The sequence below is a fragment of the Anomaloglossus baeobatrachus genome, chromosome 3, assembly GCF_048569485.1.
Source record: "Anomaloglossus baeobatrachus isolate aAnoBae1 chromosome 3, aAnoBae1.hap1, whole genome shotgun sequence".
NCBI classification, from domain to species: Eukaryota; Metazoa; Chordata; class Amphibia; order Anura; family Aromobatidae; genus Anomaloglossus; species Anomaloglossus baeobatrachus.
The window spans coordinates 92,217,308-92,240,553 of record NC_134355.1 but is presented as its reverse complement, the minus strand read 5'-3'; the positions used below and the strand labels follow the sequence as shown (position 1 = coordinate 92,240,553).

General features: G+C 41.7%; 1 protein-coding gene across 1 annotated transcript in view; it reads left to right on the top strand.

Moving 5' to 3' along the window:
* PLCB1 (phospholipase C beta 1) overlaps positions 1 to 23,246 on the top strand; it is a 990,679-nt gene that overhangs the window by 695,796 nt on the left and 271,637 nt on the right. Inside the window, exon 12 of the mRNA XM_075339307.1 lies at positions 6,868 to 6,950. Within this exon, the coding sequence (XP_075195422.1) occupies positions 6,868 to 6,950 (83 nt within the window). The remainder of the gene's footprint in view (positions 1 to 6,867; positions 6,951 to 23,246) is intronic.

Here is a 23,246-nt window from a genome sequence, read left to right as displayed (position 1 = left end):
ATTTAGATAGATTTTATTACATGTAGCTATAACTATTTCACAAGTTTGGTTAGCAGTAGTATCAGAAACAATGTCTCATGTTTCACGGGTGTGTCACAGCTGACAGACAGTCATGTGGTTTCTGGCCGTAGAAGGTCACAGCATTTGGCTTTCCTGCTGGATTAATCTCTCTCCCTTTTGGACCCAGCAGGAGCTCGCCTTCCACCCAGCTGCTGATCCTCAGCATTCTCTTCTTGCTTAAATACCCTTTTCTTCCTTGTACTGGTGCTGGTGATATTTTTCAGTTCATTCAAGCCTTGGTTGCAAGCAGGTAGCTTGTATTATTGTTGCTGAAAACGTAGTTGAACTTCTACCTGTGTCATCTGTGGATAAGTAGTTCATGCATTTTTCCTTGTGTGTTCTCCTTGTGTCGTCTATAATGTTTAGTGGGGTTCACGAAGAGCTCATCCCATATGTTTCCTATTTAGGGTCCAGCACTAGGGATACTAGCCAGGGACAGGTATCCTGTTTGGCGCCTAGGTGTGGAACCTATCTAAAATGGTGAGGGACCCCAGGGACCAGCAGTAGATTTGGTCAGGGGTCACCATCTTCCCTTTGCCTAGGCTCAGGGTTTCCCTTCCCTTTTGCCATTCGCTTAGTATTTTCCCATACATAGCGTTACATCATATTAGAACATTCCAGAAATGTTCAACATACGTGTTATTATAGGCTGCAGCACCTTTGACACCCTAGTTTTGATGGTGGTCTTCATCTTCATCTTTAGAGGGTCACCTTGCCAAAAGCAATCCATTAGTAATTTCCCCGAAGTCAGTGCAAATTGCTGACCACCTCTGTGAAAACAAATTTGTAATATTTCATTATCATGGGATCTGTGAAGAGGTGGAAGATACTAGGTAACAAGTTAATAATCATTTGTTGAAGTTGATGTGTTGGAAACAGGAAAATTGGCAAATGTAAGGATCAGGGTAACTCTGAACGTGGCCAAATTCAGTCTGAGCATCACCAAAATAACAGGTGCTGTAGAGTGTGTAGCTTGGAAAAGAAATAATAAAAATGAGTTTATGTGTAATAAAACTGACGTGAATAGAGACATAAAATATTATGTGTCATTGTACTGTCTGGAAAAAATGTTCCTACACATACAACAGAAACAGACATGTGAATAAGGCCTTAGGCTAGGATCACATTTCCGTTGTTTTGCATCAGTCACAATCCGCCGCTCTGATAAACAACGCAATCCATTTGGCAGATTCCGTTGTTTCCCATAGACTTATATGAGCGGCGGATTGTGACTGATGTTTTTGCATTGCATCCTCTGCCCGACTGATCAGTCGTGCAACCACTGACCGTCGGGCAGCAGGAACGCAGAGTGTAATGTTTGTTGAGCAGCGGAATCCTTAAGATTTCGCTGCGCATGCTCTCTCTCGGTGGCTGAACGATCAGCTGATCGCCCGGCAGCCGCCTTCTGTGAGCGATCAGCTGATCACCCGGCGGCCGGCTGCTGTGAGCGATCAGCTGATCACCCGGCAGCCTGCTGCTGTGAGCGATCAGCTGATCACCTGGCGGCCGGCTAATGAGAGCGATCAGCTGATCTCCCGGCGGCCAGCTAATGAGAGCGAGCATCTGTTCACTCTCAAAAGCCAGCGGCCGGCTATTGTGAACGATCAGCTGATCGTTGTCTCTCTCACATTTTACAACGGAGTCTGACAATGAATTCTTATTCTTGTCATCCGTTTTACAACGCATCAGTCACAAGCATCAAGCAACGCATGTGACTGATGGAAAACAACGGAAATGTGAACCTAACCTTAGATGTACAACACTGGCGAGCACACTGTTAGGAAGTCAAGGCGCTAGTAGATGGAGTAGGGGAAACCCAGTATCGAATATGAAGAAAACAACCGCACGCTCTTATATCAAACTTGCAATATTATATAATGGAAGACATGAAAAAGACATACTTGTGGGTGCAGGAGAACAGACGGCAGGATGTATTTATAACGTTTCGACCCACTTGGGTCTTGTTCACATTGTCACTTTGGGCAGAGTTGGTTTAGAGGAGCTCCCTCACCTAAATCTTGTACATGAGACTACCAGACCTAAGCCAGCAACACCTCTCGATCGACTCTGCCTCAAACGACAATGTGAACAAGACCCTAATGGGTTGAGCCACCATAAATACACCCTATCGCCTTTTTTCCAAGGAATGTAAGTGCGGCGATTCTAGACACGGAGCTCGATACTGAGTATATCAAGATGTTTTGAAAAGGTTATTTCCATTTTATTTTTGTTTTCATATCACTAATATATCTATCCTGGTGTTTTCAACAATTATGGTGCTGCAATTTCGATGTTGGGGAGTGTATAAAAAGCGTGTGTGTATATGAAAAATAAGTGTATGTCATATATATATATATATATATATATATATATATATATATATATATATATATACACACATCATCTCTGGCAAAAATTAAGAGACCACTGCACATTTTTATAAAAATCAGCTTCTCTACGTGCCTGACAGCCATTCCATTCCAGTGTCAGTTGAATTCCAACCAGAGTACAGACCGGCAGAAGGCGAAAGATGTTACTTAGCAACCCCAGGATGAAATCAAGTGACCTCCAAAAGGAATGGCAAATGGCAACTGGGGTGAAGTGCACAGCAAGAACAGTTCGTAACAGGCTCCTAGAGACAGGGCTCAAGTCATGTAAAGCTAGAAAAAAGCCTTTCATCAATGAGAAGCAAAGGAGTGCCAGGCTGAAGTTTGCCAAAGACCATAAGGTTTGGACCATAGAGGACTGGAGTAAGGTAATCTTCTCTGATGAGTCTAATTTTCAGCTTTGTACACCTGGTCGTCTAACGGTTAGACGGAGACCTGGAGAGGCGTACAAGCCACAGTGTCTTGCACCTACTGTGAAATTTGGTGGAGGATCGGTGATGATCTGGGTATGCTTCAGCAAGGCAGGAATTGGGCAGATTAATCTGTGCGAAGAATAAATAAAAAAATGAAAAATCAAATCTTTATTTTTATATAGCGCTAACATATTCTGCAGCGCTTTACATACCTCAGGAACACTGTCCCTTTTGGGGCTCAGAATCTAAAGTCTCTATGTGTATGTCTTTGAAGTGTGGGAGGAAACCAGAGTAACCGGAGGACACCCACGCAAACTTGAATAGAACATACAAACTCCTTCCACATGGTGTCCTTTGAACCCAGGACCCCAGTGCTGCAAGACTGCAGTGCTAACAACTGAGCCACCGTGCCACCCAATGTATGAATCAAGTCGCATACAAGGCTATCATGGAAAAAACGTTGCTTCCTTCTGCTCAGGCAATGTTCCCCAACTCTGAGGACTGTTTTTTCCAGCAGGACAATGCGCCATGCCACACAGCTAGGTCAATCAATGTGTGGATGTAGGACCACCACATCAAAACCCTGTCATGGCCAGCCCAAATCTCCAGACCTGAACCCCATTGAAAACATTTTTGCACCAGGAGTGGCATAAGGTCACCCAAAAGCAGTGTGAAAGACTGGTGGAAAGCATGCCAAGACGCATGAAAGCTGTGATTAAAAATCATGGTTATTCCACAAAATATTGATTAAAACTAGTATTGTTGTTTCTAAATGATTAAGAACTTGTTTTCTTTGCATTATTTGAGTTCCGTAAGCAATGCATTTTGTTATTTTGACCATTTCTCAATTTCAGAAAATAAATACAAAATGTATTGCTTGGAAATTCGGAGACGTTGTCAGTAGTTTATAGAATAAAAGAATAGTATATATTTTACTCAACAATATACCTATAAATAGAAAAATCAGAAAAACTGAATTTTGCAGTGGTCTCTCAATTTTTTGCCAGAGCTGATATATATATATATATATATATATATATATATATATATATATATATATATATACAGTGCTGGCCAAAAGTATTGGCACCCCTGCAATTCTGTCGGATAATACTCAGTTTCTTCTTGAAAATGATTGCAATCACAAATTCTTTGGTATTATTATCTTCATTTAATTTGTCTTCAATGAAAAAAAATAAATAAAAATTGTCATAAAGCCACATTGGATATAATTCCACACCAAACATAAAAAAGGGTGTGGACAAAAGTATTGGCACTGTTTGAAAAATCATGTGATGCTTCTCTAATTTGTGTAATTAACAGCACCTGTAACTTACCTGTGGCACCTAACGGGTGTTGGCAATAACTAAATCACACTTGCAGCCAGTTGACATGGATTAAAGTTGACTCAACCTCTTTCCTGTGTCCTTGTGTGTACCACATTGAGCATGGAGAAAAGAAAGAAGACCAAAGAACTGTCTGAGGGCTTGAGAATCCAAATTGTGAGGAAGCATGAGCAATCTAAAGGCTACAAGTCCATTTCCAAAGACCTGAAAGTTCCTGTGTCTACGGTGTGCAGTGTCATCAAGAAGTTTAAAGCCCATGGCACAGTGGCTAACCTCCATAGATGTGGAAGGAAAAGAAAAATTGACGAGAGATTTCAATGCAAAATTGTGCGGATGGTGGATAAAGAACCTCGACTAACATCCAAACAAGTTTAAGCTGCCCTGCAGTCCGAGGGTACAACAGTCTCAACCCGTACTATCCGTCGGCGTCTGAATGAAAAGGGACTGTATGGTAGGATACCCAGGAAGACCCCACTTCTTACCCCGAGACATAAAAAAGCTAGGCTGGAGTTTGCTAAAACTTACCTGAGAAAGCCTAAAATGTTTTGGAAGAATGTTCTCTGGTCAGATGAGACAAAAGTGGAGCTTATTGGGAAATGCCATCAACATAGAGTTTACAGGAAAAAAAAAGAGGCATTCAATGAAAAGAACACGGTCCCTACAGTCAAACATGGCGGAGGTTCCCTGATGTTTGGAGTTGCTTTGCTGCCGCTGGCACTGGACTGCTTGACCGTGTGCATGGCATTATGAAGTCTGAAGACTACCAACAAATTTTGCTGCATAATGTAGGGCCCAGTGTGAGAAAGCTGCGTCTCCCTCAGAGGTCATGGGTCTTCCAGCAGGACAGTGACCCAACACATACTTCAAAAAGCACTAGAAAATAGTTTGAGAGAAAGCACTGGAGACTACTAAAGTGGCCAGCAATGAGTCCAGACCTGAATCCCATAGAACACTTGTGGAGAGATCTCAAAATGGCAGTTTGGAGAAGGCACCCTTCAAATCTCAGGGACCTGGAGCAGTTTGCCAAAGAAGAATGGTCTAAAACTCCAGCAGAGCATTGTAAGAAACTCATTGATGGTTACCGGAAGCGTTTGTTCGCAGTTATTTTGGCTAAAGGTTGTGCAACCAAGTATTAGGCTAAGGGTGCCAATACTTTTGTCTGGCCCATTTTTGAAGTTTTGTGTGAAATGATCAATGATTTGATTTTTGCCTCATTCTCTTTTGTGTTTTTTCATTGCAAGCAAAATAAATGAAGATAATAATACCAAAGAGTTTGTGATTGCAATCATTTTCAAGAAGAAACTGAGTATTATCTGACAGAATTGCAGGGGTGCCAATACTTTTGGCCAGCACTGTATATATATATATATATATATATATATATAAACAGTACAGACCAAAACTTTGGACACACCTTCTCATCTCTAGAATGAGTGTTAAGAGGAGACTTTGTGCATCAGGCCTTCATGGTAAAATAGCTGCTAGGAAGCCACTGCTAAGGACAGGCAACAAGCAGAAGAGACTTGTTTGGGCTAAAGAACACAAGGAATGGACATTAGACCAGTGGAAATCTGTGCTTTTGTCTGATGAGTCCAAATTTGAGATCTTTGTATCCAACCACCGTGTCTTTGTAGAAAAGGTGAACGGATGGACTCTACATGGCTGGTTCCCACCGTGAAGCATGGAGGAGGAGGTGTGATGGTATGGGGGTGCTTTGCTTGTGACTATTGGGGATTTATTCAAAATTGAAGGCATACTGAACCAGCATGGCTACCACAGCATCTTGCAGCGGCGTGCTATTCCATCCGGTTTGCGTTTAGTTGGACCATCATTTATTTTTCAACAGGACAATGACCCCAAACACACCTCCAGGCTGTGTAAGGGCTATTTGACTAAGAAGGAGAGTGATGGGGTGCTACGTCAGATGACCTGGTCTCCACAGTCACCAGACCTGAACCCAATCGAGATGGTTTGGGGTGAGCTGGACCGCAGAGTGAAGGCAAAAGGGCCAACAAGTGCTAAGTAAGCATCTCTGGGAACTCCTTCAAGACTGTTGGAAAACCATTTCCGGTGACTACCTCTTGAAGCTCATCAAGAGAATGCCAAGAGTGTGCAAAGCAGTAATGAAAGCAAAAGGTGGCTACTTTGAAGAACCTAGAATATAAAACATATTTTCAGTTGTTTCACACTTTTTTAAGTATTTCATTCCACATGTTTTAATTCATAGCTTTGATGCCTTCAATGTGAATCTACAACATTCAGAGTTCTAAAAATAAAGAAAACTGTTTGAATGAGAAGGTGTGTCCAAACGTTTGGTCTGTACTGTATATATATATATATATATATATATATATATATATATATATATATATATATAGTCTTCTGGATTTATTAATTCTATATAGTCACTGACACCCCCACACTAGTTTCCCTCTGAATGACAAAAAAAGAGCTTTTCTCTGAATCAACCAGAGGGATCGGACGCCTTTGGCTTAGTCCTTTAAAAGTCACTGACCGTGCCGTTTCTTCTGTTTATCTACAGTGCATGTACCTGGATTTCATTTAATTTCTACTTCTGCCATTTGTAGCACAGACAGAATGGACTAAATTAACATTTCATGCTTCAGGGCAGAATGTTTTAAACATGTCTTTTCATTTTAGGAAGTAATAGAAGCTATTGCTGAATGTGCATTTAAGACGTCACCGTATCCAATCCTCCTGTCCTTTGAAAATCACGTGGACTCGTAAGTAGTACAGTTACTTTTACCTACTAATGTCACAAACCTGAACTAGTTTTTAAGAATGATTGTTTCTGTGCTGTGTATCCATTCAAGTACTATGTGCATTGCCTTTCATATACAGTGGAACCTTGGTTAACGAGAACAATCCGTTCTGGGACTGTGCTTGTTAACCAAGTTACTCGTTCAGCAAAGTATGATTTCCCATAGGAAACAATACAATGCAGACAATTCCTTCCACAACTTGTTAAATGTCCCATCCTGGGCCCCTATTGTGCCATTCTACACATGCACAAACACACACAAGCACACACAAGCACACACAAGCACGCACGCACGCGCACATATTATGCTCACCTTACCTTCCGTTCCATCGCCGGTCTCCTGGGACTTGCTGTTTGCTAGTTCGGGCTGTGTATCGGGTTACCATCACGATGAGGGAGGAACTTCCGCACCAAAAGCGCTGACGTCAAAGGCAGGAGCCGCTTGCCTCTGATTGGTCAGCGCGCTACCTTTGAGTAGCGGCTGACAGCGGAAGTTCATGCTTTGTCGCGATGCTTGCCGATACACAGCATATACCGGCGAACTACAGGACCCAGGAGGCCGGTGATGGAATTGAGGGTACACATATTATGTTCACCTTACCTTCTGTTTCATCGTCGACCTCCTGGCTCTTGTAGTTCGTCGCGAGGATTCCACCCTCGTCGTGATGTACTGGCGAACTACAAAAACCATGAGGCCGGCGATGGAACGGAAGGTAAGGTGAGCATAATACTGTATGTGTGTGCGTGCGTGTGTGTTTGTGTGTGTGTGTTTGTGACTGCTTGTGTGTGTTTGTGTGGACTGCAAGAGCGGGTTAGAGCGCGGTGGATGTTACATAGTTACATAGTTACATAATTACATAGTTACTAAGGTTGAAAAAAGACCTAGGTCCATCTAGTTCAACCTTCCTCCACCAGTTCTACATTTGGTCACAAAGTCATTTATAACCAACAATGTTGTGTGTACTGAGGAAATCATCCAGCCCTTTTTTGAAAGCTGTTATAGTATCTGCCATTACTACCTCTTGTGGTAGGGTATTCCACAGTCTGACCGCTCTAACTGTAAAGAACCCTTTCCTATTTAGCTGTCGGAATCGCTTTTCTTCCACTCGCAGTGAGTGCCCCCTGGTCGTTAGTACTGTCTTTAGAAGAAATAAGTCATGTGCCAGTCCTTTATATTGACCACACATGTATTTATACATATAAATGAGATCTCCTCTGAGACGTCTTTTTTCTAAGCTAAACATATCTAACTTTTCCAACCTCTCATCATATGGGAGGCCTCCATTCCTTGTAGTAGTCTAGTTGCCGCCTTTGAACTGACTCTAACTTCTGAATGTCCTTTTTAAAATGTGGAGCCCAAAACTGAATCCCATATTCCAGATGTGGCCTTACAAGTGATTTATAGAGGGGTAACAATACGTTGGGATCACGGGATCTAATCTCTCTTTTTAATCACCCTAGAATCTTGTTTGCTTTTGCAGCTGCTGCCTGACATTGAGTGCTGCTGCTCAGCTTATTTGTAATGAGAATACCAAAGACCTTCTCCTGTTCTGTAGTCCCGGGTTTACTTCCACTTAATGTATACGCAGCTATAGGATTACTCCGTCCTAGGTGCATTACTTTACATTTATCAACATTAAATCTCATTTGCCAAGTATCTGCCCATTCTGACATCTTATCCAGATCTTTTTGTAATATTATACTATCAAGGTCAGTTTTTAATATCCTACATAGTTTGTTGTCATCAGGAAAGACTGACACTTTACTATCAATCCCATCCACAAGGTCATTAATAAAGAGATTAAAAAGAATTGGTCCTAGCACAGATCCTTGCGGCACCCCACTGCTGACTATGGCCCATTTAGAGAATGTACCATTTATGACTACTCTTTGTTTCCTATCTTTTAGCCAATTCCTTACCCAGTTGCATATTGTGTCCCCTAGTCCTTGCTTCTGGAGCTTTAGTATAAGGTTATTATGTGGTACAGTATCAAATGTCTTTGCAAAGTCCAAATAAATCACATCAGCTGCATTACCAATATCCAGGTTTGAACTTACCCCCTCATAGAACCCCAACAGGTTGGTTAGACACGACTTATCTTTCATGAATCCATGCTGTCTGTCAGTTATTATATTATTTTCTGCAACATATTTTTGCATGTCATCCCTTAAAATGCCCTCAAAAACTTTGCATACTACTGATGTCAGGCTTACTGGACGGTAGTTGCCTGGATCTACCCTCTTACCTTTCTTAAATATCGGTACCACATCAGCAATCCTCCAATCCTTAGGCACCAACCCTGTTACAAGCGAGTCTAAAAAGATAAGATACAGTATGTACGGAACCGGAAGTGTGTGCGGTGAGGATTTTGCTCGTACAGCAAAGCTTTCTCGTAAACCGAGTTACAAATTTACAGAAAGCATTGCTTGTGAAGTGAAATTCTCGTTAACTGGGCTACTCGCTAAGCGAGGTTCCACTGTAGTAAGATTAGCATAAGTGTTTGTGCACACGCTGCAGATTTGGTGCAGAGATGTTCTGCATCAAATCTGCACCCTCTGGCAGAAAAATGCACCAAAAAATTCACAGGAAAACGCATGTGTTTTTGGTGCTTTTTTTTCCATGCTTTTTTTTTTTTTATGAAGTCAATGGCTAAAAAAAGGAGAAAAGGAGAAAACGCCCCTACAATTACCATACTTTATGCACATTGTTTTCTGTACCAAATCTGCAAGGAAGAATGGATACAGTAGTCATGAATATGGAGAACTACAAGACAGCAGGTTTACTAGTCCTCTGGTGATAATCTCCCATTGATAAAACAATGATTTTATCAGACTTAAAGCAAGCAGCCCAGTGACACATAGAGATGAGCGAATCTTTGGAAGTTCGGCTTGGCAGGTACAGTCAAACCTTAGATAAGGTTCAGTTTGTATCCACTGACTTGATCCAAACCTCAATGGAAGTCAGTAATTGGGCAGCTCGTGTCTCCACCTACATGCAGCCAGTCATAAGCACAACACTTCATGGGGTGGATGGGTTGGGTATTTCAATTTTTTTTTTTTGTGTGTGGGCCCCCTCCATGTGATCACGCTGATTTCCTCCCTAATGTGAGCCGATCAAACACTACACGTGGCTTACACAAGGCTGAGCAGCAATCATACACAAGCACAGTGCTGCTCGCTTGAGTGTTTGCACTCACAGCTCACTCGAACTCCAAATCCAAACTTTTGTTTTCGTAGTCTTTTTTTGATCCCCGAACCTCGAATCTCGAACATCAGGTTTGCTCATCTCTAGTGACACATCACTGGAATCAGGGTCTCTATCCTGCTGCTTTGAGATTAGGTGGTAAAATCTTAGTGATTACTTTTAAGCAAGGAAATGACCGACCTCATTGATATTTCATAGGATTGTTTTTCCCAACAAGTAATTATGTATCTCGAAATCAGTTTCACATGCACTAAAATTGTCACACTTATGGCCAGCTAATGAATCTTAGGAAAAATTTCCCTTCGAAGACTATAGGATGAGTTTCCCTAAGTATTTCTAGCTTTAGAGACATTTGTATATACTGTATGTCAAGTCCACTAGTTCATGACATTTCACTTTTTAAAGGGAACCTGTTAGGTCCAATATGCACCCAGAACCACAAGCAGTAATCTCTTATATTTATTTTAGTAATCCCTGCCTAACCGTCCCTGTATGCACTAACATAGATAAAGAGATCTTTAGAAAAAGTATTTCTAAAGATATACTCTATGCTAATGAGCGAGGGGACTTTTCTAGTCTAGTTCCCCGGCCAGTTGCCCCTCATTAGCATGTTAGTACGCCCCTCGGGGCATGCTATCATGCTAATGAATACGCAGCGTCACAGGATGATATCACTCACCTCTCCACCGCCATCGCTGGATTTTGGCGTGGGTCATGCGCACTACTTCAGTTTGAAGCTAGGACGTCTACACCTGGCTTCATAGTGTGCATGACCCAAACTTCGGGGACATGTACACTGAGTCAAAATCCCTCGTCAGATGCAATGGCGGTGGAGAGGTGAGTAAGATCATCCTGTGAGCTGCGTATTCATTAGCATGATAGCACACCCACAGGGGCGTACTAACATGCTAATGAGGGGCGACTGGCCGGGGAACTAACGCCCAGGGGACTAGTCCCCTCGCTCATTAGCATACAATAAAAGATCTTTAGAAAAACTTTTTCTATAGATCTCTTTATCTATGCTAGTGTATACAGGGACGGTTAGGCAGGGATTAGCAATATGCATCCAGAACTGCTCATGGTTCTGGGTGCATATTGCACCTGACAGGTTCCTTTAACGCATGGAGGTTCTTACAAGTTCTTACAAGCCATGTTCACTTGCTTCAAAGGACCGGATCTAACAATACCTGCCTTAATGCGGAAATCATTTTATCATATCGTAATCTCGTCCTATTCTGCTAGTTCTCTATGTGTAAAATCACAATTTTCTTTTATCTTGGCATCAGTATTTGTTGGGAACTTTTCAATTTGATTTACATTTAGAGACATAAGTCTGAGTTGTGTGATGTGTTTGTGCGCTAAGTATATTTAGAAAGGGTTTTACATCTGTGAAGAGAGCGGATAGGTAATTAAACTGCCAAATGTGTCGACATGCCATATGTCTCTTATTTTTGGCAGAGAATGAAAAGACAATGTAAAAATAAATGCAAACTGTACCGGTATATACGTCAGATTATTTTGATGTTTTATTTCACAGACTCCAAGCATTTTTTAAACATTTCATTTTGCACAGTCTCCTGTGTATAAAGCAACTTAGGGAAGTGATATAGTTCGAGGCAGAGACCGTCAGATAAATAACACAGGCTGATAGATGCCTGTAAACCCTTATTAATGTTGAGTCCCAGGCTACAGGTTGACTGAACTGTGGCATTTTCCAATATTAAAATAAATTTAGTACATTTAACCTTTATGAAGATTATTTAAGACATGGATTGTCAACCTGTGGCTCGCGGGCTTATGATATGTGGCTGCGGTTGGCTTCCAGATTGGTGGATTAGCACTAGGTCTAGCAAACATCTATGAAGACCAGGTCTCTAGATGGGGACTTTTGTGAGTAGTCCCATATAGAAGAGCAGGTCTGAATGGGGTAAGCTATGAACCTCTGGGAACTTAGTATACTTCTTCAGTGAGATTTCTGTAGAAACGCTTTGGCTCTCATTATTCCAGAAATGATGGCTCTTGGTATCACTACTATGAGGTGACGGGACGTGGATGTGGCTCAAGATCCTCTTTTAGAGCTGGATGAGGCTCCCAACCATCTTTCAGATTAAAATATGACTCTCAAGGTCAGAAAGGTTGGGGACCACTGATTTAAGAATTTACTGGATAAGTAGGGATGAGCAAATACTAAATATTCAGGTTTGGATTATTCATATTGAATACCTAGTGCTAGTCCAGTATTTGTCATGAATAATGAACCTAATGCAAGTTAATGGGAAACCCGTGCATTTTTCTGGGAAATCTTCAAGAAAAGTGCTTCCCTATTGATTTTCATTAGGTTCATTATTTGTGCCGAATACTGGAATAGTACTAGTAGAAAAACAATAGTAATCCAGCTCACCACAACTTTCCTGGAAGCAATATCCTGGGGCAGTGCACGGGCTCAATGGAGGTAATCCAGATAAGAAAACAAGGGTGGGTCCAGCATCAAGGTCCTAAGGAAAATATCCAACTAAAATCAAAATAGTTCCATTAAAACTTAAAAAAAAATCAATATATGAAAAATGACATGGCAAATGAAACAAGTAGAAACTACGCGTTTCGGACACTGCTGTCCTTAGTCATGGAATAGTACTAGGTATTCTGTATGGATAATCCGAACTTGAATATTTAGTATTCATATAGCTATGGATAAGTCAGTGTACTGAAAAGTTGTACAATTTCTATTTGTGGCTTTCAATTCTTTAACATTTTCAATGATCGCTGTTTGCAGTCAGTGGATGTGAATTCTTATTTCCATTTTGAAACAGCCAACAAAACAGTACACCAGCAAATTAAATATATTACAGCATTTATATGAAAATAAAAATATGATTTATTCACGAAGGTTTTCAGAAGCAACTTTTTAGCTATTCAAAGATTTTTATTTTTTTTTATTTTGTATCGAGAAGCTAAAAATCCATACATTGGTTGCCTAATGGCACTGGCTGAAAAACCCTAAAGATCCTAGTATGTCTGTCAGCTGAGAAATGGCTGTAATATAGTCAGGGCCAGAAATATTTGGACAGTGACACAAGTTTTGTTATTTTAGCTGTTTACAAAAAAATGTTCAGAAATACAATTATATATATAATATGGGCTGAAAGTGCACACTCCCAGCTGCAATATGAGAGTTTTCACATCCAAATCGGAGAAAGGGTTTAGGAATCATAGCTCTGTAATGCATAGCCTTCTCTTTTTCAAGGGACCAAAAGTAATTGGACAAGGGACTTTAAGGGCTGCAATTAACTCTGAAGGCGTCTCCCTCGTTAACCTGTAATCAATTAAGTAGTTAAAAGGTCTGGGGTTGATTACAGGTGTGTGGTTTTGCATTTGGAAGCTGTTGCTGTGACCAGACAACATGCGGTCTAAGGAACTCTCAATTGAGGTGAAGCAGAACATCCTGAGGCTGAAAAAAAAAAAAAATCCATCAGAGAGATAGCAGACATGCTTGGAGTAGCAAAATCAACAGTCGGGTACATTCTGAGAAAAAAGGAATTGACTGGTGAGCTTGGGAACTCAAAAAGGCCTGGGCGTCCACGGATGACAACAGTGGTGGATGATCGCCGCATACTTTCTTTGGTGAAGAAGAACCCGTTCACAACATCAACTGAAGTCCAGAACACTCTCAGTGAAGTAGGTGTATCTGTCTCTAAGTCAACAGTAAAGAGAAGACTCCATGAAAGTAAATACAAAGGGTTCACATCTAGATGCAAACCATTAATCAATTCCAAAAATAGACAGGCCAGAGTTAAATTTGCTGAAAAACACCTCATGAAGCCAGCTCAGTTCTGGAAAAGTATTCTGTGGACAGATGAGACAAAGATCAACCTGTACCAGAATGATGGGAAGATAAAAGTTTGGAGAAAAAAGGGAACAGCACATGATCCAAGGCACACCACATCCTCTGTAAAACATGGTGGAGGCAACGTGATGGCATGGGCATGCATGGCTTTCAATGGCACTGGGTCACTTGTATTTATTGATGACATAACAGCAGACAAGAGTAGCCGGATGAATTCTGAAGTTCTCCGGGATATACTTTCAGCCCAGATTCAGCCAAATGCCGCAAAGTTGATCGGACCGCGCTTCATAGTACAGATGGACAATGACCCCAAGCATACAGCCAAAGCTACCCAGGAGTTCATGAGTGCTAAAAAGTGGAACATTCTGCAATGGCCAAGTCAATCACCAGATCTTAACCTAATTGAGCATGCATTTCACTTGCTCAAATCCAGACTTAAGACGGAAAGACCCACAAACAAGCAAGACCTGAAGGCTGCGGCTGTAAAGGCCTGGCAAAGCATTAAGAAGGAGGAAACCCAGAGTTTGGTGATGTCCATGGGTTCCAGACTTAAGGCAGTGATTGCCTCCAAAGGATTTGCAACAAAATATTGAAAATAAAAATATTTTGTTTGGGTTTGGTTTATTTGTCCAATTACTTTTGACCTCCTAAAATGTGGAGTGTTTGTAAAGAAATGTGAACAATTCCTAAAATTTCTATCAGATATTTTTGTTCAAACTTTCAAATTAAACGTTACAATCTGCACTTGAATTCTGTTGTAGAGGTTTCATTTCAAATCCAATGTGGTGGCATGCAGAGCCCAACTCGCGAAAATTGTGTCACTGTCCAAATATTTCTGGACCTAATTGTATTAAGGTTTAGGCTATTGTCTGTGAGCTACCGTATTTTTCGGACCATAAGACGCACTTTTTTTCCCCCAAATGTTGAGGGAAAGTTGGGGGCGAGTCTTATGGTCTGACTATAGGGCTGCGGCCGGGAATGAGGGTGCTGCGGTGGAGCGGGTCATCGGGGGCACGAGCAGGCTGTAGCAGCCTGCTGTGACCACGTGGGCCCGCTCATTACATATGCACGCCCATCCTCCCGCCCATTTCTCAGCGCAGAAGCCGACACTGACAGTGGCGGGAGGACGAGCGGGGACGCGCTCATAGTAAAGAGCCGGTCCGCATGATCACCCCTGGCAATTACAGCCTGGAGTGATCATGTGCGGCTGTATTCACTGCCCCCCGCGCGTAATCATCAGCGCGGGGTGCAGTGAATCAGTGTACTCACCCGTCCCCGTGTGTGGAGCCGTCCCCTGCAGCATCGCGATGTCTTCCTGTCTGTGCCGGTCAGCTGATCTGTGCTGATCAGCTCATCGGCACAGACAGGAAGACATCGCGATGCTGCAGGGGAACGGCTCCACACACACAGGTCAGCGGCGCAGAGAGGAAGATGATCGGGGCTGCAGGGAGTGAGGAACAGGTGAGTATAAACGTTTATTTTTTTTCTCTGTGCTATAGGATACAGGCCATATACCAGGATGGTATATGAGCACGATGGGGTCATATAGCAGGATGGGAGTATATAAGCCGGATGGATGGGGGGTATATGAACAGGATGGGGGTATATGAACAGGATGGATGGGGGAATATGAGCAGAATGGGGGTATATGAACAGGATGGGGGTATATGAACAGGATGGGGGTATATGAAAAGGATGGATGGGGGAATATGAGCAGGATGGATGGGGGAATATGAGCAGGATGGGGGTATATGAACAGGATGGGGGAATGTGAGCAGGATGGATGGGGGTATAGCAATAGGATGGGGTATATGAACAGGATGGATGGGGGAATATGAGCAGGATGCTGGAATATGAGCAGGATAGGGGTATATGAGCAGGATGGGGGTTTATAGCAGGATGATATACAAGGCAGGAGGATCATTACCAGGATGGGGTACCTTAGTAGAGAATTTGGGGACATTACCCCCATAACAGTGTCAGCAGCAGATCCTCGCCCTATAACAGTGTGTCATGACCACATTTTTTTGCTTAAAGTTTTATTTTCCTATTTTCCTCCTCTAAAACCAGGGTGTGTCTTATAGTCCGGTGCGTCTTATAGTCCGAAAAATACGGTACATACGTACAATACTACAATGATGGTAGCATAGGCAGCTGCTATTGCACCTAGAAGTGAGGGCATCCATGACGCTCTTTGCTTCTTAGGGGTGGGAATATGTACAGGACTCCCCTCACAAGTAAAGGTTTGAGGTATTGGTCCAGGTGCCATAAAAAGAGTCACAAATTCAAATTCCCTGTATCTTGAGTGTCCCATTTTGACCTTTACAATAGGAAAATAGTGAAGCAAAATCATTTGTAAATACATCTCGTGTAACAATCCCTTATACTTCTTCCTGGCACCAATTCAGTCTTTGCAATTGCATGTAAACTGCAAGGTGTTACCAATTTTAAATTGGGTTTCAGGTCTAAAAAACATGTTCACTAAGTGACAGCAAGAAGAGCTCTTGAAACACAAATTATGCTACACATATAATTTTTCATTATAAAACAATTAAGCTTTAGCTAACGAAATTTTTAAGAACTTTTTAATATACTTCAGTTTATCCATATATTCAGAAACCTAAGCCACTAGGAGACATTCTTAAATCTGCTTTCATTGATTATTGGTTTTCATATAAAACAAAGTTAAAAGAATACAAAGATACAAACAGGGTACAGTAATCCACTTCATCAAATCACGCCGCATAATATAATAGGTGTGGTGAAAAGAATAATGGCTGACAAAATGTGTAGACACCTTTTACCTCGTCTCATGCCAATACTTTAATTAAATACAGAGCATTCAAGACATCCCGTAGGCCCTGATACTAATGCTTCAGGAGAGCCACATTACACTGCAGATGAAAGAATTGGTTCTACTTCTATATTATGCCAAGAAAACGTCGAGAGTGCAACTAAAGAATTCAATATAGTGCTGGAAGCTGCACCCCCTAGGTTGAAAGGCACTCAACAAGCTACTGGGGCAGAGCCGATGGTTGACTTCAATATGATCAACAATCATGATGGGCCAGGATCAAAGCTGCAAGTTCATCTTGATGCTGATATCGCTTGGTCAAAAGGGAATATCAAAAGCTGCACAAATATCATGAAGTTTGGAACATGGAATGTATGAACCATGAATCAAGGCAAACTCAACATTGTCAAAGCTGAAATGGACAGAACAAGACTCAACTTACTCGGAATTAGCTAACTAAAATGGACTCAATCCAGACATTTCCAGTCAGATGAACAATTGGTCTACTATTGTGCCTATAAAAACTGTAGAGGAAAAAGTGTAGCTTTTATTCTCGATATGAGTACAAGGAGCGCAAATTCATGTTAGTTATACAAGTCTACGCACCAGTAACAAATGTTGTGGAAGGAAGACGTTGAACTATTCTACAATCAAGTTCAATCAGATGAAAACACAAGACTTATCATGAATAATTTGAATGCCAAAGTGGTCCATGGCAAATATGGAGTCAATGTTGGAAACTTTGGACTTGGAGAATGAAATAAGGCTGGAGGAAGATTCATTGACTTTTGTACAACAAATCAACTGTCAATCATGAACACCTTCTTCCAAAATCGCAAACTGGGATTTACACATGGGCATTACCGAATGGGGCCTAAAAGAATCAGATTGTGAAAGCAAGGCCAGGAGCTGACTGTGGAACTGATCATGAACAGGCCATTTCCAACTTCGATTTGACCAAAATACCTGAAGTTTTTTGGAACGGTCTAAACAACGGATTTATATAATTGGACAGATGAAAGAAAGCCTGAGGAATTATGGACATGTATAATTACTATTATTACTCAAGACGCTGGAAAGACAATAAACAAGAGGCAGAAGAGAGCCCTACAGTCATGGTTAGCAGAAGACACCCTACATCACCAAAGAAAGACAAATAGCGAAAGCAAAAGGTAACAAGCAGGACACAGAGAAAATCAGTGAAAGACTAAAGAGAGCAAAGAACTTTGTTATCAAACATATGTACAAAGATAGAAAACGAAAATCTGAAGGCCAAGACCAAAACGGCATACCACTAGGTCAAAGAGATAGATACAAGGAAAGTTTCAACCGATAGTGGGAATGTTGAAAGACGCCAACAGAAAAAATTACCAGATCAAGGAAAGATGGAAAGAATACACGGAGCAACTCTGCAAGAATGACTCAGTGATTCAGGAAGAAACTGAGACTGGAAATGATAGACAAGATAGTTGCAGTGATAAAGTTTCTGTAAAAAAATAAAGCACGTGGATGTGACAATATTCCAATAGAGCTAATGAAGTCTCCTGAAGCAGCAGTTGATGGCATCACATGCCTGTGTCAACATACAGTGTGTCCACCCATATCCTGTCCACCGCCATTAACTTGAGAACGGCGGCAGCTATAGGCATAGAAGTGGTGTCTAGGTATAGCAAAGTAGCCATGCGCTACACAATGAAACCACCTATTGTGCCACCTGGTGGAAAAAAACAAGTTATCATTTTTATCTTGAAAACAGAACGAGATAGAGAAAAAAAGTGAATTACAAAGTTGTAGGGCATCATCAATTCAATACGAATCGACATCGACACCTTGCATACAGAAATGCTATGATATGAAACCCATGCCCCCCCCCCCCAAAACATTGAATGCTGGTCACATATGGCGCTCATTTAACTTTGATGCTCAAAGTGGCCACCGTCAGCTGCAATGCACATCTGGACTGTGGACAGCGTATTGTATCTTGCTGCACGTTGTGCAATATGGTAGGTGACACGTTTGCACAAGCATCTGTGATACGTTGTCGTAGGTCCTGCAATGTTGGTGGAGGGGTCGCATACACCTTTTGTTTGATGTGAGCTCACAGAAAGAAGTCCAATGGGGTCAGGTCAGGTGAGCGTGGAGGCCATTCCATGCAGCCACTATACCCAATGACTTGTAGGAAGGGCTCCATGAGGTATTGCTTCACGTCCGCAGCCTTGTGAGTTTTACACGTTCTAATCATAGCATTTCTGTATGCAAGGTGTCGATTCGTATTGAATTGATGATGCCCTACAACTTTGTAATTCACTTTTTTTCTCTATCTTGTTCCGTTTTCAAGATAAAAATGCTAGCTCTGTTGTTTTCCACCAGGTGGTGCAATAGGTGGTTTCATTGAGTAGCACATGGCTACTTTACTACACCTAGACACCACTTCTATGCCTATAGCTGCCGCCGTTCTCAAGTTAATAGCAGTGGACAGGATATGGGTGGACACACTGTATATGAACAACTGGTAAATGGCCCAAGGACTGGACAAGATCAGTGTTTATCCCTATTGCTACTGACTGTAGAAACTATGGGACCATTGTGCTCATGCCTCATGCCAGAAAAATACTACTGAAGATCCTACAAGGATGGATACAGTCTTACTTTGAAAAAGAGTTGCCAAAGGAATAAGCAGGTATCAGAAAATGTAGAAGAACAAGAGATGTACGAGGTGCGAGCCAAAAGTGATAATCAATAATAAACACAATGAATATATTAAAAAAAATATGTATTTTTCTACATAGTATCCTAACAAGTCTATACATTTAGTCCATCTCTTTTCTAAACTTAGAATTCCCTTCGAAAAAAATTCTTGATCTTGACCCTCAAAAAATTCCCCAACAGCGGTTATCACGTCGCTATTGTTGTCAAATTTCTTGCCCCGGAGGTGTTCCTTGAGGCGAGAAAAGAGAAAGAAGTCACTGGGGGCTAGATCTGGCGAATAGGGGGGGTGTTCCACCAGTTCAAAGCCCGCTTCTTGAATGGTTGCCATGGCAACTGCAGTTTTGTGAGCCGGCGCGTTATCTTGGTGAAACAGCACTCCAGCCCGCAGTTTGCCTCGCATTTTCTCCTTGATAGCCTCCCGCAATCTTCTTATTTGTTCTGCGTAGTAGGAGCCCGTAATAGTGGCTCCCTTCTCCAAATAGTCCACCATAATAATTCCTTCAGCGTCCCAAAAAACGGACGCCATAACCTTCCCTGCTGAGCTTGAGACTTTGAATTTCTTCAGCGTCGGTTCGTCGGCTCGTTTCCATGTCATCGATTGTCGTTTAGTTTCGGGATCAAAGTGGTGAATCCAGGTCTCGTCCATGGTCAAAAAACGTGACAAAAAATTCTCCTTGTCTGCTTGGAACTTTTCGAGATTTGCTATTGAAATGTCAACTCGTTTCTTCTTTTGCTCGTTGGTTAACATTTTTGGCACCCAACGCGCGGAGACCTTTCTCATATGCAATTCTTTTGCAAGGATTCTTTGAATACTGCCATATGAGATCTCTGTGACCTCAGCTACATGCCTGATAGTCACTCTTCGATCTGTCAATACAACTTCTTCAACTTTTTTCATGTTTTCTTCATTGAGGGACGTGGTTCGATGTTCATCTTCCGTCGATGTTCTTCCCAGCTTAAATTCCTTGGCCCAGCGTGCAACTGTGGAATATGGAGGAGAAGAGTCCCCCAATGTTTCCACCAAGTCGCTGTGTACGTCTTTTGTAGTCATTTTTTTCAAGCAGAGGTATTTGATGACAGCTCTGAGCTCGTTTTTTTCCATTTTGATGTTCACTCCTCGGCAGTTCATATTCAAATGAATGTAGCTCCCGGGAATTGTGGCCTATTTAAGTGATTTTTTTTTCCCTGGACTAGTGGGTACCTAAGAGAGAAGAAAACATTTTATTTTAATTTCTGTGTGCAATAGAAATAACCGATTATCATTACTTTTGGATCGCCCCTCATAACATTAGTTCGGGTCGGCGGGTTCAGCCAGACTTTAGATAAAGTTCACCGTTGGGACTCGGACTTGACCTGAATCTGAAGCCCAATTGAAGTTACTAATTGGCAATTCGGGTCAGATCACTTCCAAGGGTGGGGGTGGACATCGTTTTTCAATTTTTTTTTTATTGCACACTACATGTATACTGTTGCTGCCCCAGTTTGCGCCGTTCAAAAACTGCAAGCGGCTCACACTGAGCTGAGCACCGAGTGTACCCAAACCATGGGTTCACTCATCTCTACTCAGGGAGTGACTAGAGTATATTTCCATAAACATTTTGCAACTTTAATTAATGGATCAGCCTAAAACATCTGGAAACCTATAAATATCTAAAAATATAACACAGACTTTTTAAAAAAAAGAAATAAAAAATTGCAATTTAAGAGATTAGGGAAACTAAATATAGGCAAAAAAACACAAACATCCACACTCAAAAAGGTGCAAATGCTGTGGTGGAGACAACACAAGTGGTTAAACATGTACTCTATGTGCCTGTATATAGTATTTTAAATAATAATCCAATGTGTACCCATCTGCTGTCTATTCCCTGATGGGACAACCCTTCTGTTCCTGGGTATTAGTTGCATACAAATGAAAGCTGCCAAAGCAAAACTAGGTTATGTCTTTTACTTGGTCCTCTTGAGTCTGAGCTCATGTCATTTCAGTCATTCTTTCAGGAGGACAGAGCAGAGGAAAGGCAATTGGAGAAGACTTTGGGATTTAGGAGGAATCTATTTGCACAATTGCTGAGATCCATCTGTACTCTGCCAGGAAGTTTATTTAACAGGGATGGATAGTCGGACACCCCTAGGGGATTTTGTCAGGATGACTTTGCGCAGCTGCCTACTTTATAATCCTGTGTGGTCAGCAGAGAGAGCTCAGCAGTGAGACACATATTTCATGGTCCCTCAAGCCAAACAGTGTCAGACTTTGTAGAACTCACAATGCACTGAGCTAGAGATTATGGAGCCAAAGGGACTCATAAATTGCCTGTTTCATGGCTGATATGACAAAAAGAAATGTATCAAGATTTTAATCAGGTTTATTACATGTATATATTTGGAATCATTTTACTGATTTTAAAAACTATGGACACCTTTGACAAGGAAAGTAAAAAAATAAAAAATTTAGTCTGCAATCTTCATTAGTTTATTCGTTCTCTGACCATCAACATTCAATCTGCAACCTTCACTAGTTTCAAACTATTCTCCTTTGGGCATATCTCGTTCAGTATTACAGTTGTAGCATTTCTTAAAGGAAATCTTACTTTTAGAACATACAGTTTAATCTGTAGAGACCAAGGTATAAAGAAAGAGATGCTGAGCAGAATGATGCATAGGATGGTTGGAAAAGACTCCATATAACTCCTATTTTATTCACTGAAATCCTTTGTATTTGTGCAATTGAAACCAGAAGTTTCCATCCACTAGCTAAAAAGACACATCTGCATGTTTTTCTCACTATCTGACATGAAATCAGAATAAACCTTTCCCATTTTAGGTCAATTAGGAACCAAAATTACTTTTATTTTATTTGCCAAATGCCAGAATAATGAGAGAGAGAATGTTTTAAGGAATTTTTATTACTTTCTACAAAGTCAAAAGTTTACATATTGTAAGGTTGCACCCCTCAACCTGTGGGGGGGGGGGGTTCCACTCACTTGCAGCGGTGCAGGGTGGCTTAGGCATACACAGGCAACACAGTCTTTCTCAAAAAAATAGCAGTTTATTAGTAACCAACATAAACTGCACTTCCAAAACACAATGCAGCCTCTCCTGGCTTAAAGGAAAATATAACATCCACATACCGTGGGCTTCCAGTCCAATTAAGTGTCCATAGTGGATTCTCCACACTCTGGCTCCAGCCAGCGAACACAAGTCACTGTGGTTGCTTCCTGCAGCCTCCAGCCCTCTCCAGCCAGGCTGCAGTATTTTTCCCCAGCCCTCACCTGGACTGATTTCCAAACGTCTCTCTTCAGTCTTCACACAGACTGAGAACTCCAGCACACATCCTCCATGTGCAGCACTCTCAGGCTTCTCTCTGTTTCTAAAACTAACAGTCTCTTAAACCCAACCGAATACACCCACAGGTGGAGGTATGTGATTCTCCAGCCCTGTCCATCACACCGGTCATAGTTTAAAGGGAACGTAACCCTTAATTACAACCCATGTTCTGTGGAACTACAGGTCCCACAGTCACACCTTAAGTTCAATATCGCAGGGGATCCTTCACTGCGACACACAACGACCATCCACAACATTGGTGGTCGCTACCTCACATATCCCCTCCCTCTGTTCAAACTTGTAGGGTTGAACATTTGATAACCCACAGGGGCCCTGAGACAGGGCATTAGTGTTACCTTGCCCTACCAGTCGAGAGGGCCCT